At 37.7% G+C, this 16,812-nt stretch overlaps 1 protein-coding gene across 1 annotated transcript in view; it reads right to left on the bottom strand.

Annotated features, from left to right (window-relative positions):
• The window catches only part of DBT (dihydrolipoamide branched chain transacylase E2), a 41,005-nt gene that overhangs the window by 12,937 nt on the left and 11,256 nt on the right, over window positions 1-16,812 (bottom strand). The window contains exons 3-7 of the mRNA XM_006169029.3: window positions 15,346-15,421; window positions 11,392-11,573; window positions 7,978-8,099; window positions 2,634-2,850; window positions 1,345-1,511 (exon numbers count right to left, since the gene is read on the bottom strand). Of these exons, the coding sequence (XP_006169091.1) occupies window positions 1,345-1,511; window positions 2,634-2,850; window positions 7,978-8,099; window positions 11,392-11,573; window positions 15,346-15,421 (764 nt within the window). The remainder of the gene's footprint in view (window positions 1-1,344; window positions 1,512-2,633; window positions 2,851-7,977; window positions 8,100-11,391; window positions 11,574-15,345; window positions 15,422-16,812) is intronic.

A 16,812-nucleotide genomic window follows, 5' to 3' on the forward strand; every position in this document is an offset into this window, starting at 1 on the left:
ATGGGCTGGACCCTGGCACATTTTTCAAGCCTTCTGGGTAAGGAGTCAAATCTCATGGTCAGCCATGTGGGATCTGGCTTCCTTAACCACTAGGCCATGGGGGTCCACATAAAATGTTATTTTAAAACAAATAAAGCATACTAAATTTTATTTTCAAAATAAAGATCAAGGCCTGCCCGTAGCACAACAGTTAGGAGCTGTGCAGAGGAAGCCAAAGCCTAAATATTTAAGCGTTGAATCCTGGTTCTGTTGGCTTTATACTGGGTAGTAGGCTCAGCACTCAGTGAAGAGACAAATGAGTAAACACTTGTAATAGGAGGAGATAAGTTGTAATAGCAAATAAAAGAGTATTTAACTAAACAGTGACAGCCACAGAAGCCTTCCTGGAAGAGTCTATTCCTGAACACGATTTGGTATTTAGGATGTGCAGGTATTTGATTAGGACAGGAAAGGGTATTTCAGGAAGAACTGTGTATTCCAGCAACTATGCGTAGCTCAATACAACTAAAACAGAGGGAGAAGCACCCATGAGAGAGAGAGGACTGGAGAGGCAGGCAGCAGAGATCTGTAATAACATTATGGCTTATGGAAGACCAACTTTGGTGCAGAATAGCAAAAGGGCTGGAAAGGAGTCACAGTAGAGTTAAAGACATCAGTAGGCACTTTTGAGTTAAAAAAAAAATAGAACCTGAAAATGCCTCCTCCATTTGTTAGCTGTAAATCTTTAGTAAGTTTCTAACATTTCTGAGCCCCAATTTCTATAAATGGAAAGTGGGAACAGTAACATTTATATGTCTAGGTGGTGGTGAGAATTAATAGACAAAGTAGATTTAACATGCTCAGAACAGGGCCTGGCACAGGGCCTGCTTAAACGGTCATGAATGGGGGCCAGACTATGAGCTGCTCAAGGTCGGCCAAAGCTCTTTTTCCACTTACACTGGTCACAAGGCCTAGCACTAGAAATGATTCCAAGGAGCCTCCATATAAATCTGTTGAATAGATAAAAATAAATGCATGTCTGTGATATGCAAAAGCAATACCAAGTCTCATTTTCGTTCAAATCAAGAATTTGTCTGAATGACTCTTTGGCATTAAAGGTTTCAGTTAATTGGCAGGACAATCTCTACCGAGCTCAAAAGAGCTAAGTTGATAAAATATGACACAAAAATTTCGATTTTCTAAGTTCCTGTGAAAGAAAGACATAGTGCCTCTGCACATTTTCTAATTACATGATGTGAAGAGAAGTAATAATTTGATTCAAACCCATATTAAGACATTGAATCCTTGCCAAAACAAAATTTCCAAGTCCTATTCAAGCCTTGATTGAAATGAAGGAACTCTTACCTTTAAGAAAAAAGGCATAAAAGAGAGTTTAATCCCACGAGCCAAAGCAATAGGTTTTAACTCTTCTCGTAGCTTAACCAGTTCAGTAAGGTCAACCTCATCACAGTAGCCGAAATGGGGTATCTTCAGGGCGGCAGACATGGTCTTGACCATTGCTTTCTGAAAACCTGGAAGACATTCGATTGTTCGTTCTTTATTAAAATTCTTAAATCCTTTTTTTAAAAACTAAAACAAAAGGTTCTCTAGTGTCGTTTACTCTCAATTAAATTCTTCCTCAAGTCATCTTCATTACATTATATTGCATTGAAAGTCATTAATTTAATAAGTCAGGCACAGAAAGAGAAATAGCACATGTTCTCATTCATGTGAGGGGATCTCAAGTTTGTGGAAGATAAAATACAAATATGAGTTTATTTTGGTGCAAAAAAACCCTGAAATCCACCCACACCTGTTTAATATTATAAAACCAGTAGGACACATTTTCCATGAACTTTCTGGAGACCACTTCCCTTGTATGAGGAAGCTGAAAAAAAAAAAAAAAGGACCACATAAAAGGAGAGAGGAGAATAGGGGCGGCCAGAGGCAGGGACAGCAGGAGAGTTGGCTGAGAAGGTCGTGACATGTCGGTTAATGGGTTACAGGATTTCTTTATGGGGTGATGCAAATATTCTGGAATTACTTAGTGCTAATAGTTATATAATATTTTAAATGTACTAAAAGCCACTTTATGATTTTGAATGATTAAAATGGCATATGCAATTTGAATAAGAAATATGTGCAGAAAGGGAGTAAGGAAGGAAGAAAGGAAAGAAGGTCAAAGAATCAACTGATTTCCAAGTTGAAGCCCAGGCTGGACACCCAGCGGGCAAGTACAATAACACAGTAGGAGACTGCTCCAAATTCCATGGTGTATAAAACACTCAATAGGATATAAACCATGGATTTACCTACTAGCTTCCTTGCAAAGCTAATTATCTTAAGAGTTTATAAATAACACATTGGAACTGGTTATTTTGAAAGCTAACTAAAAATCTGAATGTTTAACATATCCTGAGCAAGTCTCCAAATGGAAAAATTACTTACATTCCAACAAACCTGCTAACATATTACACTTAAGAAATTAACAGTACATATAAGTCAGAGTTTCCTGATAACCATTTTTTAAAAAAAGCGCTGATTTTGAACTTTCCCTTTGATAAATTAAAAATACATTATATACATGCACCTATTGAAGTAGCTTCCCCCCCAATAAATGTTCTGTTATTGTTAATTATTGCTACCATTATTACCTTTTATGGGTTCTGTTTTGTCTTTGCCTGTGAATACTGGAGGTTTTGATACTGGCATGGGAATGGTCTTATCTTTTGGTTTTGGCGGAGGTGGCACAATTTCAGCTTTTGGTGAAGGCGGCAATATAGCTCCCGTCTGTTTTTCCAGATAGTTCAGGATATCTTCTTTCAGTATTCTGCCATCTTTTCCTGAGCCAACAACTTCACTCAACTTAATCTGAAAAAACGATGCATTTTGTTGCTAAAAATACAACTACCTAAAAATAAATAAATCCTGGGCCAGCTAGTAGCATGATAGTTAAGATACTAGATCTCATGTGGCCAACTATGTGGTTCAAATCCCAGATTCAGCAGCCTGAGAAAAACGTGGGTATGTATGTGTGCGTGTGCACATGTGTGTGCGTATATGTGTGTGTATGTGTGTGTGTGTATGTGTGCCCAAAATCTCAAGGGGAAAGTGGAGAAGGGCCTGCAGCATGGGAATGCTTTCTCCTTTTCATTTTTCTCTCTCTATCCCCCTCTCAATCTCTCTCTCTGGTGAGTGGATGTGCCCTACAGCAAAAAAATGATAATAAATCCATCATTGAAATTTCAAAATGAAATTTAATCAACTGGTGAGAAAAACATCTTTGTGTCCCAAAATACAGGGAAATAACATTTTATCATCTTATTGGATAAGCTACAGCTACTCTATAGAGGTAATCACGTTACTTTCACATACACTGTTCATTTGCCCATGTGGTAACTATGAGGCATATATGTTACATAATTCATAACTATTTATGAAAACTTGCAATTTCAAATATTCAGTTATTTATAAATCTCTTCAATAATTTTTTTCTTCCTTCTTTTTTGTCCTTCCTTCCTTCCTCTCTCTCTGTTTTTGCCAGAGTACGTGTGCTTCTCTCTAGAGAGAAAGAGAGGAAAAGAAAAAATACACCCCAATAGGGTGTGGTAACACTGAAATCCCCTCTCCTCCATCTCTCCACCCTGTTAGGATTTGGGGCATGCATGTAAATGTGCCTTGCATGTTTCTCAAGCTGCCAGGCCAGGAAATCAGGCCATGTAGTCAGCCATATGGGATCTGGCTCCCTTTACTCCTAGGTCACAGGCCTGCCCCAAATCTCATATATGACTTATCTTTTCTGTTCTTAGAGATTACATATAAAGAGAGAAAAATAAAAATTTAAATTAAAAAAAAATACAGTAACAAATGTGGACCCGTATTTTTGACATTTGGCTACCAGTTAAACATATAATAGATTAATAATCATGATACAAAAGTTCTGTCAAATTTTTTTTCCCCTTGATGGCTGCTTTGGAAATATCAGTACAAAACATTCAATTCTATTAAAATAAAAATAAACATGTAAACTTGAATGATATCCTTATACGTAGTGTATATGAATTAATTTCGTAGGAGTAAGACTCACTTCATTTCTATTAGTGAATCTCTAAGGATGACTTTTAAAAAATGAAGATCTTTATTACATCAAGTGGTAAGTTTATAACAAATGAACAAATAATTTTTAGATAATTACAAATAACTGTAAATGCCAACAGTTTTTAATTTTAAATGAACTCAATTCATAAATATGCAAACTGCAAGAAAAAGGGTGACTTATAATAAAAACCATTATTTTATTTTCAGAAATTATATACATCTTTAAAAAGTGTTATGAGAGAGCAAATCATGATTCCTTCTATAGGTATTCTAGCTATATTATTATAATTTTTTAAAGAATTATTCAGAGGCCAGCAGGGACACTCCCACATGGCCAACCATGGTTTGAATCCTGGACCTGGTGACTTGCTTTCTCACTTTCCCTCTCTCTCTGTGTCTCTCTCTGGTCAAATTAAAATGAATGAATAAATTAAATTAAATAATTCTTTTAAAATAATTATTGAAATTATTATCAATGATAATTATTGATAATTAACATATCACCAATAATTAATACATTATTAAAATTAATAGTTATTATGTAATGTAACAGATGATAATAAATTAAATAATAAATTGTTAAATTAATAATAATAAATTACTTAATTTACTATTATTGTTTGATTTGCTATAGAGTATGTGTGCTTACCAGAGAAAGACAGAGAGAGAGAGAGAGAGAAAGGGAAAGTGAGAAAGTAAAGTGACAGTCATGTGGGAGTCCAGTGCCCTTAACCACCATGCCACCTGCTGGCCCCTCTATCTATTTTATTGAGGGAAAAAAAGTTGGTAAAATGCTTCACAGCTTTTAAAGTGATATATCAAATAAAGTTCCATATTATTATTTCTATTCTCTGTTAAGCTAAATGGTCTTCATATATGAACACACTTAATGATTACATAAGGCTGCATCAAGGATATATAACACGATTTAGCTAAGCATTTCCCTGCTTTTTAAAAATTTGCTATAGGCCATGTATACTTGCTAGAGAGAAATGGGTGAGAAGGGGAGTGGGAAAGCAGGGCCAGGGGGATGGCCATGCCACAATCCCGTCTCTTCTTCTCCATACTTTTTCCAGGATTTTGGGCATGCATGCACATATGCCCAGCATGTTTTTCATGCTGCCAGGTCCAGGACTTGAACTGTGCAGTTGACCATATGTGATACAATTACCTTAACCACCATATACCTGTCTGGCCCACATTTCCCTGATTTTGAACACATACACATATCTTCTAATTTTTGACTATATAAAATACAAAGAAGAATGTACCCTAGATTATTTTCTTGACATGGTTTTCCACTCGCAGGATAAATGACTGAAAGGATATAAACATTTTAACTATTTGATTATATTATTTCAAATATGTAAACTTTTTTTTTTTTTTGCTCACACTGTAACTTAACTACTTTTCTTAAAAATAGGCAAACAAAAAATTTGCATTGCAGGGGAAGAACCTAGGCTTTGGAACCAGAAAAGGTTGTATTCCAAACCCCAGTTCAAAACAGTTAATTTTAAACAAGTTACTTGACCTCCCTCTACCCTTTCTCATCAGCAAAATGGGGATAAGTCAACCCCTCTGCAGGGCTGTTGTGAGGATCAGAGATGATGTGTGCATAGAGTCTGGCACACACCTGCTCAGATGATGGAGGTAAGGCGGTTGAAGCAGTATGCAATGTCAGGTGCACTGTTTTTAGAGTAACATAGACTCACTTTTTTTTTTCAGAGAGGTTTTTGCTATAGGGCGAGTGCTCTCGCCAGAAAGCCAGAGAGAGACAGAGAGACAGAAAGTGAGAAATCACTCCTTGGGGGGATGGCTACCACATTCCCTTCTCCTCTATTCTCCTTTTGGGGTCTTGGGCACGCATGAACACGCACCCTGTATGAGTTTAAGCCATTGGGCCTGGGACTTGAACCGTGGTCAACTACGTGGGAGTCCACCGACATAGCCACTACGCCAACTGCTGGTACCCATAGACTCACATTTGAATTTTGTTCTGCTGTTAACCATGTGACCTTGAACTAGTTACTTAACCTCTACAAGTCTTAGAGTCCCTTATCTCACAGTTAATGTATAAATAACTTATCACAGTGCCAGGGACTGCCCTCCATTCAGTCAATGACTGGCAAAGGGAATACAAAGCTGGCCTCCTTGCCTCAAAGCAGAACAATTCTGTGGTTCCCCCACCCCCTCCAAATTAGGCCAGATCCTTTTTTTTGTTGTTTTTTTAGAGAGGTTTTATTGGTATAGGGTGTGTACACTCGCTGGAGAGGCAGAGAGAGACAGAGAGACAGAAGTGAGAAATCACTCCCCAGAGGGATGGCCATGCTGCAATCTCTTCTCCTCCATTCTCCTCTCAGGATCTTGAGTAAGCATGCACATGCTCCCTGTGTGTTTTAAGCCACTGGGTCTGGGAGTCAAATCACGGTCAGTTGAGTCCAGCGTTGAGAGTCCAGCGACGTAACCATTACACCATCTGCAGGTCCCGAGATCCTTGATGCAACATCCACACCTGGCCCATTTCTATTCTCTTCACTTTCCTATCCTGCATGCCGCATTCTCTTTACAGGTTTCCAACTCTTCAGTTGGAATTCAATTCAATTGAATGCATCCAAATTCCTATCTCTAGCTGTGCTTCTAGAGCACCTCATCTAAGACACTGGTATTCAAAAGTACTCAAAAAATGGTATCTCTTGTTGTTCTTAGGCTCTAAGAAAGACTAATAAAAACCACATGAGGGGACTTCAGAAAGTTCAAGGAAAATAAAAATTAAAGTACAACTTTATTGGGGCCAGCAGGGGTGGTTATGGCACTAGATCAACTGTGGCTTGAGTTCTGGACCCAGTGGCTTGAAAATCATGCTGGGTGCATATGCATGCTTGTCTAAAATCTCAGGAGGAGAATGGAGGAAAAGGAACTGTGACATGGCCATCTCCCAGGGAGTGATTTCTCACTTTACCTCTCACTGACTATCTCTTTCTGTCTCTCTCTGGCAAGTGTACATGCCCTATGGCAAAAACCTAAAAAAAAAGAAAGAAAGAAAGAAAGAAAGAAAGAAAGAAAGAAAGAAAGAAAGAAAGAAAGAAAGAAAGAAAGAAAAAAACGTAAACTTTATTTTGGTGCAAAAATTTTTGAAATCTGGGCTCACCTAGTGGTTAAGGGAGTCAAATTCAACATGGACAAACAGTTCTAATCCTAGCCACAAAGGCTTGAAAAAACACACCAGGTACAAGTGCACATGTGCCCAAAATCCTGATAGGAAGGAAATGGAGAAGAAATTGAGGCGTGATCTCACCGTACTTGGAAGGGGTGGTTTCTCTCTCTCTGACAAGTGCACATGACTCCTGGTAAATTAAAAAAAAAAGGGGGGACCAGCAGTTGGCGTAATGGCTGTGTTGCTGTACTCCCATGGAGCCAACCGCAGTTCACGTCCTGAACCCAGTGGCTTAAACTCACATCAGGCGCCTGTGTGTGCATGCCCATGTGCCCAAGATCCCAAGAGGAGAATGGAGAAAGGATTGCGGCACGGCCATCCCCCCTGGGGGGTGATTTCTCGCTTTCTATCTCTCTGTCTCTCTCTGTCTTTCTGGTGAGCACACGTGCCCTATAGCAAAAACCTCTCCAAAAAAAAAAAAAGAATGTACTTTTTTTCATAATATGCATTGTCTATGAACTTTTGAATACCTTTTATACTGTTTAACTAGTATTAAATAATAACTTCATAATTTCTTCTCATTTTTCCTCGGTACTTTCATGCAGCTATCACCTTTTATAGCAGACATCTTCATGTTTTCTTTAATCCTAACTTAAGCCATTTCATATAGGATGGCTGACTAATGTACCAGGTATACATGCACATTTTCTATTGCAGTTTCAGGCTAAAATATAACAAAGGCTTACATTGTTTTCCATTGCAAGACGGCGAACCGCAGGCGTTGCCAGTGTTTTTTGGCCCTTTATCTCCTGGTGTGTGTGTTCATCATGGGACACGGCAGGAGTTTCAACAACATCTTCTTCTGAATCTGATAACAAGGTAAGGGTTGGCTTCAGGTGAATGTTTTTTTTTTTTTTTTTAAATCAGTATCCTATCAACGCTAAATCAATTCAACTTAAAGTAAAGAGCCAAAATGCCTAAGAGTGGAGCTACTTCAGAATAGAAAAACATACAATTACCCTGACAGGAGGGATGGAGGGGAGAGTATATGGTACCTGGTACTGTTTAATTAATTATTAGTACCTGGTATATACTTTATTTCTGTTAAAATAGTCTATCAGCTACAAGTTAAAAAACAAGTTACAGGGGCCAGCAAGTGGCATGGTAGTTAACACACTGGACTCCCACATGGCCAATAGCAGTTCAAGTCCTGGACCTGTTGGCTTGCTTTCTGCCTCTCTCTGTCTCTCTCTGGTCAAATTCGAAGGAAGGAAGGAAAGAAGGAAGGAAAGAAGAAAGAAAGTTAAAATTAACAACAACAACAACAACAACAAATAAGTTATAGGCATGTGTGTGTGTACCCAAGATCCTGACAGGATGGAGAAATGGAGAGAAAAAAGGATTGCAGCACAATACGACCCTATTGAGGGTTGCGCTCTCTCCCCATCTGTTTCATGCACACACATGGCCTTTGGCACTTTTTTTAAATGAGTTTTTTCCATAAATTTTTAAATATATTGTATTATAAATAGTTTCCTAATAAAGTTCTTATTTATATTTAAATAGCACGAAATAAGAATCAAACATCAAATAAACTGTATGAAAGAATCATAATTTGTGAGATGCCATAGCTGTTGCTAACTGGTGGTTTTATTATCTAATTTTGTAGTCCTGGTATAACAAAAACTATCCCAGACTATTCGCATGTTATTTTGCAAGCAAAAAAAAAAGTAAATGTTTTTCAGAGCATTTAATTGTTGAAGTCTGCTGTCAGGAATTCAATGATGTGTAGCAGAAACTCTCTGAATTGTTAGAGACTAATGAACTTTTGAAAATCAGGACACAATTAAGTTTGCTTTGACATTCAATTCTAAGCAAATTAAAAACTCTCCACTGCTGCAATGATGGAAAAGCATCTCATTCATTACTTCTTGCTAGTCTGTGAATTGGCCTAGTGGTGCTCTAAAATTCCCTGAGGGTAAGGAAGGGAGAGTAAAACAAACAAATTTGTATTGAGCATACATTAGGCATCAATATATTAGGAAGTATCTTAATTTAATCTTCATTCCAATGTATAAGACAGGTGCTATTATCTCGAACTTACTGATTGTTAAAAAGTGAGGCTTGCGAGAGGAAAGGATTGGCCCAAAGTCACACACCTAATAAATCTAAGAGCTGAAATGCAATCCTAGAGCTGACACAGTCTCTGTCCTTTCCATCAGATCATGGCCATAGTAAATTTTTTTTCTGGCAAAAGTAGCTGGAAGTACACCTATTATTGAATAAGACAAATCCAAAAGCTGCAACATTCTGCAAAACAAAAGGACATCTCTTCCAGTCAGTGTCCTGAAACAAAATGTAGGGGAGGATGAGCTAGACTCAAAGAGACTTGGGACGCAATAACCAGGTGTGATACATGGTTTTGCACTGGATCCCAGTGTGAAAAAAAAAGGTGACATTTCAAGAATATTAGGGAGCAATTAAGAAAATTTAAGTATGGTCTGGTAGTCAGATAAAATACAAAATGTACTGTCAATGAAGACAGGTCATAAACTATGCAAACAGATTAAACTATGGCATATACAATATTATTATTTGGGTAAAATAATACCCCTATGTATATATGTACTAGAAAAATGTCTGATATAATATACACTAGTATTATTAGGAGTGTGATTTCTCAGTAATATGTTTTTATTTTATTTTTGTTTGTCTGTATTTCAGAACTTTCTATAATGCACATATCCTGCTTTCATAATGAAAAAAATTAAATAACAGGAGCCTTCAAAAATCCATCTTCCAGCTTTTGGAGGCACCATGTGATAGCAGAAAATATTCTGGACAAGGACTCAGGACATCTAAGTTCTACATTTGGCCCTGTCACTGATCACTGAGCAAATAAATGGTCCAACCTTTCTAGCTGAGATTATTTCCTTCATTTGCCAAACTGGAATACCTCATGGGTAAGGATAAACAAAATATTAGGTGTACATTATAATTATAAAATGCAATTCTGAAAAAAGTGATTATAATATTAGTTTTTTTTTTTTCTTAATTTACTATTGACTTTGAGTCAATCCTTTCTTCTCTCAAGCACACTCTTTTTCCTCTCTCAAGCACATCTCATATGCTTACAGGAGAGAGACAGAGAAAGTGAGAAAACACCCTTTGGGAGAATAGCTACTCTACAGCCCTTTCTCTTCCAGTCTCCTCTCAGGATTTTGGGCCTGCATGTATACACATCTGGTTTTTCAAGCAGCCTGGTCCATGATTTGAATGGTGCAGTCAGCCACGTAGGATCCAGCCATCTTACCCACGGCACCTGGCTGGCCCTATGACATTAGTTATCATTGTATAGCCACAGGACTAAGAATCAGCCAGACACTGAAACTGAGATACTCCTTTGAGACTTTTGAATCACATTTCTAAAATACCTACCCCAAGCCCTTCCCAGATAGAATGTTGGCTGGCCTGAGAGTCTTATCATAGAAGTTATTGCTCTTCTACCACCTGATACCAAAGCTGTTTCCCAGACGTATGACAACAGTGCAGTAGGAACTTCTTAGAGAGAGAGTTGCCCAGATAGGGGTCTGCCCAGACCTGTAGTTTCCCTCTGTTACAGTCTCATAATCATTTCCCTGTTGACAGAACATCTACTGTTGTAAGACCTATCATGGCTACTGTTTCTGAATGCTCGTCTCCATTTCCATTCTGATTTTCCTTCTTTTCTCTTCAGTGTCTCTTGGAGAAGTCTGAATTTTATAACCGTCACTGAGAGTGGTTTTTTGGTCAGGTTTCTTTTTTTTTGTATCAGTGGCAAACAGAGCAACCCCATAACATTAAATTAAATATTTATATATACTTATTTCTTTTTCTTAGTGATCAGTATTGAGAGAGCTTGTTTCTTTTTTAAATGTTAATTTCTAGAAGGTAGTCCTCTAGATAAGTAGGTGTTACTGTGCATATTTTAAACATACTAACTGGTCAAAAGATAATCATGCATCATAGACAAGCTTTTCAATTTTCCTGATTCTGGTTTTTAAACCTCCAACCAAAGTCCTATGTTATTAAAAGTAAAAAAAATCACTCTCTATTGGGATATAATGATAAAAAGATAACCGTAAGCAATTTGGTAAAACAGATGAACAAGTTTAGAGTACCTTTTAAGGCTTCCGTTTCTATGTCTACTAATGGCTTTCCCACATAGGCAATATCGTCTAGATTATAATACAGTTTTTTAATGACGCCATCATAACGACTAGTGATGGTAACAGAAGCTTTATCACTTTGCACTTCACAGATGCTGTCAAACTGAGACACTGTATCTCCTTCTTTTACATACCTAAAAGAGAAAGACACAAGTCACTTCCATGTAAGCAATCGTAGGTAAAGATCACTGTAACGATGAAAATGTCACAGAGAGTGAGATTCATAACCATCTAGTCCAGCATTTACCTCCGACTGGTGCACCAGTGAATGTTTCCGAAAGACTACTGTGGCTTTCAGAGTCTCTTTAATGTATCTCTAAAAAGTATTAAACTTTTAATATTAAACATATTAATATTAATAACGGGAGATTAAGTTGCTGGACAGCAGATTATGTTGCTGGACTCCTACACAGTTGACCTTGGTTCGAGTCCTGAACCTGGTGGCTTAAAACTCGTACCAGGTGCATATACGTGATTGCCCAAACTCCTGAGGGGAGAATGAAGGAGAAGAGACTGCAGTGTGGCCATTGCCCCTGGGGCTGATTTCTAGTTTTCTGTCTCTCTGGTAAGCGCACGTGCCCTATACCAAAAATCTCTAATAAAAATTAAAAAAAAAAAAAGAAAAGGAAGGAAGGAAGAAAGAAAGGAGTATTAAAATTTTGAAGCCACACATAAATTTGTAATCCAAAAGTCTGAACTTTCAGATTTTCTGTTAGATCCATTTCCTGGAAAAAGTTCTAAAATTTTATTTTTAAAGTGATATTTTCTTTTATTGTCTTCTATCACTCTTTTTCAAACTTTATGGGATGCCTATTACTTCTAGAATTGAGTAAAAAAAAAAGATGTTCTCAAAACAAATCCTTTGTTATGAATTTTAGGCAGGAAGTTCTTTCAGTCTTTCTTTCTGGAATTATTATAACCTGTCCTTGCATTTATTTATTTATTTATTTTAAGATTTATTTATTCATTCATTCCTTCCTTCATTTTAATTTGACCAGAGGGAAACACAGAGAGAGAGAGGAAAGTGAGAAAGCAAGCCACCAGGTCCAGGATTCAAACTGTGGTTGGCAATGTGGGAGTGTCCAGCGCCTTAACTGCCATGCCACCTACTGGTCCCTGCATTTATTTATTTAATTAATTTTTAAAAATTATTAAAAGTATAGACACCATTTTTTTAATTAATTGATTTTTTGTTTATTATTAGAATTATTTTAAGTTTTTTACAGGGCACGTGTGCTCACCAGAGAGAGAGAGAAAGCAAGAAAGCCAGCCACCAGGTCTGGGACTTGAACCGCAATCAGCTATGTGGGAATCTAGCACCTTAACCATCATGCCACCTGCTTACTCTTGTCCTTGCATTTAAGTCATTTTATATTGTTGATCATTTTAGGTATGCTTTATAAGACTTTATAAAAATTTTTGGCTAGGGACCGGCAGTTAGCATAATGGCTATGTCGCTGGACTCCCACGTAGTTGACTGCGGTTCAAGTCCCAGACCCAATGGCTTAAACTCACGCCGGGCGCGTGTGTGTGCGTGTCCAAGATCCCGAGAGGAGAATGGAGGAAAAGGGATTGCAGTGTGGCCACCCCCCCTGGGGGCAGGGATTTCTTGCTTTCTATCTTTCTGTCTCTCTCTGTCTATCTGGCGAGTGCACACACCCTATAGTAAAAACCTCTCCAAAAAAAAAAAGTTTTTGGCTAGAGGGAGAGTGTGTTGGCCAGAGACAGAGAGGAGGAGAGAGTACATGATGATTTTAAAATATTTTGGAAAGGAATTCTAAGATCACACATTAAAGACTTTCAAAAACACATGGTCCCAGGCCAGGTGAAGGTGTGGTTAAGGTGGCTGGATCCCACATGCCTAACTGCACAGATTAAGTCCTGGACCTGGTGGCTTGAAACACGCCAAGTGTGTATGCATGTATACCTAAAATCCCAAAAGGATGGAGAAAAGGAAAAGAAGGGACTGTGGGGTGATCATCGCCTTTGGGGGATGCTTTCTTATTTCCTCTCTAGTGGGTGTATGCACCCTCTGGCAAATTTAAAAAAAGCAAAAGAAAACACATGGTTCCAATTGATGGTAATGATAAATGTTTGAGATGATGGGTATGCTAATTATCCCAATTTAATCATTACACATTGTATTGATAATTACAATGTACCCATAAATGTGTACAATTGTTAAATGTCAGTTATTAATGAATGAATTAATTAATTAGCTTTTTTAAAAAGTGAGGCCAGCAGATGGTGTAGTGGTTACATCACTGAACTCCTACATGGTCAACAGTGGTTTGAGTCCTGGACCCAGTGGCTTGAAACTCATACTAGATGCATGTGAGTACATGCCCAAGATTGCAGGAGGAGAATGGAGAAGGGACTGCAGCACCATCACCTCCCCTTAGGGGTGATAGTGATTTCTTAATTTCTCACTATCTCTGTCTCTCTCTCCAGAAAGTGCACATGCTCTATGGCCAAAACCTCTAAAAATAAAATAAAATAAAATAAAATAAAATAAAAAGCTATATGGGCTGGGGCGGGCAGGTGGTATAGTGATTAAAGGCGCTGGACTCCCACATGGCTGACCATAGTTCAAGTCCTGGACCTGGTGGCTTGCTTTCTCACTTTCCCTCTTTCTCTTTCTCTCTTTCTCTCTCTGTGTCTCTTTATCTCACTTTCTCTTTCTGGTCAAATTAGAAAGTAATAATAGTAATAATAATAATAATAATAAATGAAGTTAAATAAAATAATTCTTAAAAAAAAAAAAAGGCTATCTGGGCACAATGACATGTTCTGTAATTCCAGCTATGGATAGGCTGAGACAGGAGGATCACAAGCTTGAGGCCAGTCTAGACAACATACTAACACCCTATTTCTAAAAATAAATTAATAAAATAAATAAGTAAATAAATAAAACCCACACATGATTTTCTATCAATATATTTTTTAAAGATTCTTTTTTTTTAAAAGGTTGATTCTTCCTTTTTTTTAGGTGTGGGCAATGAAGGGGTTTTTAAGAAAGGAAAGGTAGGGGGACTAGCAGTTGGTGTAATGGCTATGTCGCTGGACTCCCATGTAGTTGACTGTGGTTCGCGTCCCGGACCCGGTGGCTTAATTTTACACTGGGTGCATGTGCATGTGTGCCCAAGATCTTGAGAGAAGAATGGAAGAGAAGGGATTGCAGCGTGGCCATCCCCCCGGGGGATGATTTCTCGCTTTCTGTCTCTCTGTCTGTCTCTGTCTGGCGAGCGCACATGCCCTATAGCAAAAACCTCTTAAAAAAAAAAAAAAAAGAAGAAAGAAAGAAAGGAAAAATAGGGATCGGCAAGTGGCATGGTGGTTAAGGGTGCTGGACTCCCACATGGCCGACTACAGTTCGAGTCCTGGACCTGGCTGCTTGCTTGCTCTCTTTCTCTCCTTCTGTCCCTCTCTAGTCAAATTAAAATAAACAAACAAATAAATAAATAAATTTAAATAAAATAATTCTTTAAAAAAAGGAAAAGTAATTCTTAATAAATCAGATTGAATAAAATGCCTTGACAAATGATAAATTCTCTCAGTAGCCAATTGGCAAACACAAAATAATTCTCATTGGGGCCTGTGGGTGACAGAATTGTTAAGCTGCTGGACTCCCACATTGCTGACTGTGATTTGAGTCCTGGATCTGGTGGCTTGCTTTCTCACTCACTCCTTCTCTTTCTCTCTCTGTCTCTCTCCCGAGCCAAGTTTAAAAATAATAATAATTATAATAAATAAAATAAAATAATTCTAAAAAAATAGATTCTCTCTTATTTGTATTGCAAAAATCCACTGCCTCGTTTAAAGTTTCTCAATTAAAATCACTCCCTACTTTGTATTCAATTTGTTTTTACATTTACTTAAAACATTTTTGTTTCTAAATTAACTTACCATTCTTTAACAGTTACTTCTCTAATCCCTTCTCCGATGTCTGACAATTTGAACTGAACAACTTGTCCATGCAAAGCTTCAAAGACAAAAGAGAAATTAGCTCATTAAATATGCAATGTATTACTAATAGATGCTCTTATATCTAAAATTTTAAAATGTTCTCAAACAGTGACAGAAATTGCTCTGCCCCATAGAGAGAGAATAGCATCTGGCCATTTTTAAAAGTATAATCATTATACATAACCATCAAAGATTTAAATAAATTAGAGGACACAGAACTAATGACACTGCCATGCAACTTACATTTTTCCAATTCTCAACCAATTCTCTCTCTCAGGGTTGTAAAAGCCTCTACAAACAAATTAGTCAGATTTTGAAACAATAGTAATAAACAGAAAATGGAACAAAGATATTATACAAAGAGGCCAACTGTATCTTCTTCATTTATGTTATGAAACTATAAAAATCATAATGGGTTTATTTCAGTTGGATTCTTTTGATTTCATAAAACTAACTATTCTCATTCTTAGTAGCTAAAAATCAGCCAGTTTTATATCTAGCAGACTGGATGAAAAATTCCTATTTGCTCAAACTATGTCCTGCCAACTTATCTCTAAGGTTTCTCTTTCCTCTTCCATTTTCTTTCTTTCTTTCTTTTTTTTTCCCTTTTTTTGGAGAGGTTTTTTTTATAGGGCACGTGCACTCACCGGAAAGACAGAGAGAGAGAGACAGAAAGTGAGAAATCACCCCGCAGAGGGGATGGCCACGCCACAGTCCCTTCTCCTCCATTCTCCTCTTGGGATCTTGGCCACACACACACACGCGCCCGGTGTGAGTTCAAGCCACCACGTCTGGGACTTGAACCGCAGTCGACTACATGGAAATCCAGCGACAAAGCCATTATGCTAACTGCTGGTGCCTCTTCCATTTTCTTATCCTTTTCAAATTTTTACACTTTTTTTTTTTAAAAAAAGAAGTACTTATTTTATCATTATTATTATTTATTTAATTTGACTATAGAGAGACAAAGACAGAAAGAGAAAATAAGAAAGCAAGCTGCCAGGTCCAAGACTTGAACAGTTGGTGATGTGGGAATCCAACACCTCAATTACCACACTACCTGCCAGTCCCTCTACCCCTTGTTTTATAAAACTTAGATGTCAACGATACTATTGGGTTATGTGGAAAGTCATGACGCATTTTTGCATAGAAAAACGGAATACGTTATGACTGTCGCGATGACCTGATAGTAATTATTCCCAAAAGAGAAACTACTCCTGGTCAGCAGAAAGCATGTACGGGTCAGGATCCTTAGCGTACCAGTTAAGTGCTGTGTATAGAAAGTCTAATCACACATGGCACACAGTGATTTGAAAAGATGTCAGCACGTGTACATGGGTGCACAACATCCTGAAGGGAGGAGAAATGGAGGAAAAAGGAATGTTGCATGATTGCAGGATGAGAGAC

Source organism: Tupaia chinensis, unplaced genomic scaffold (genome assembly GCF_000334495.1).
Source record: "Tupaia chinensis unplaced genomic scaffold, TupChi_1.0 Scaffold146687_1, whole genome shotgun sequence".
NCBI classification, from domain to species: domain Eukaryota; kingdom Metazoa; phylum Chordata; class Mammalia; order Scandentia; family Tupaiidae; genus Tupaia; species Tupaia belangeri.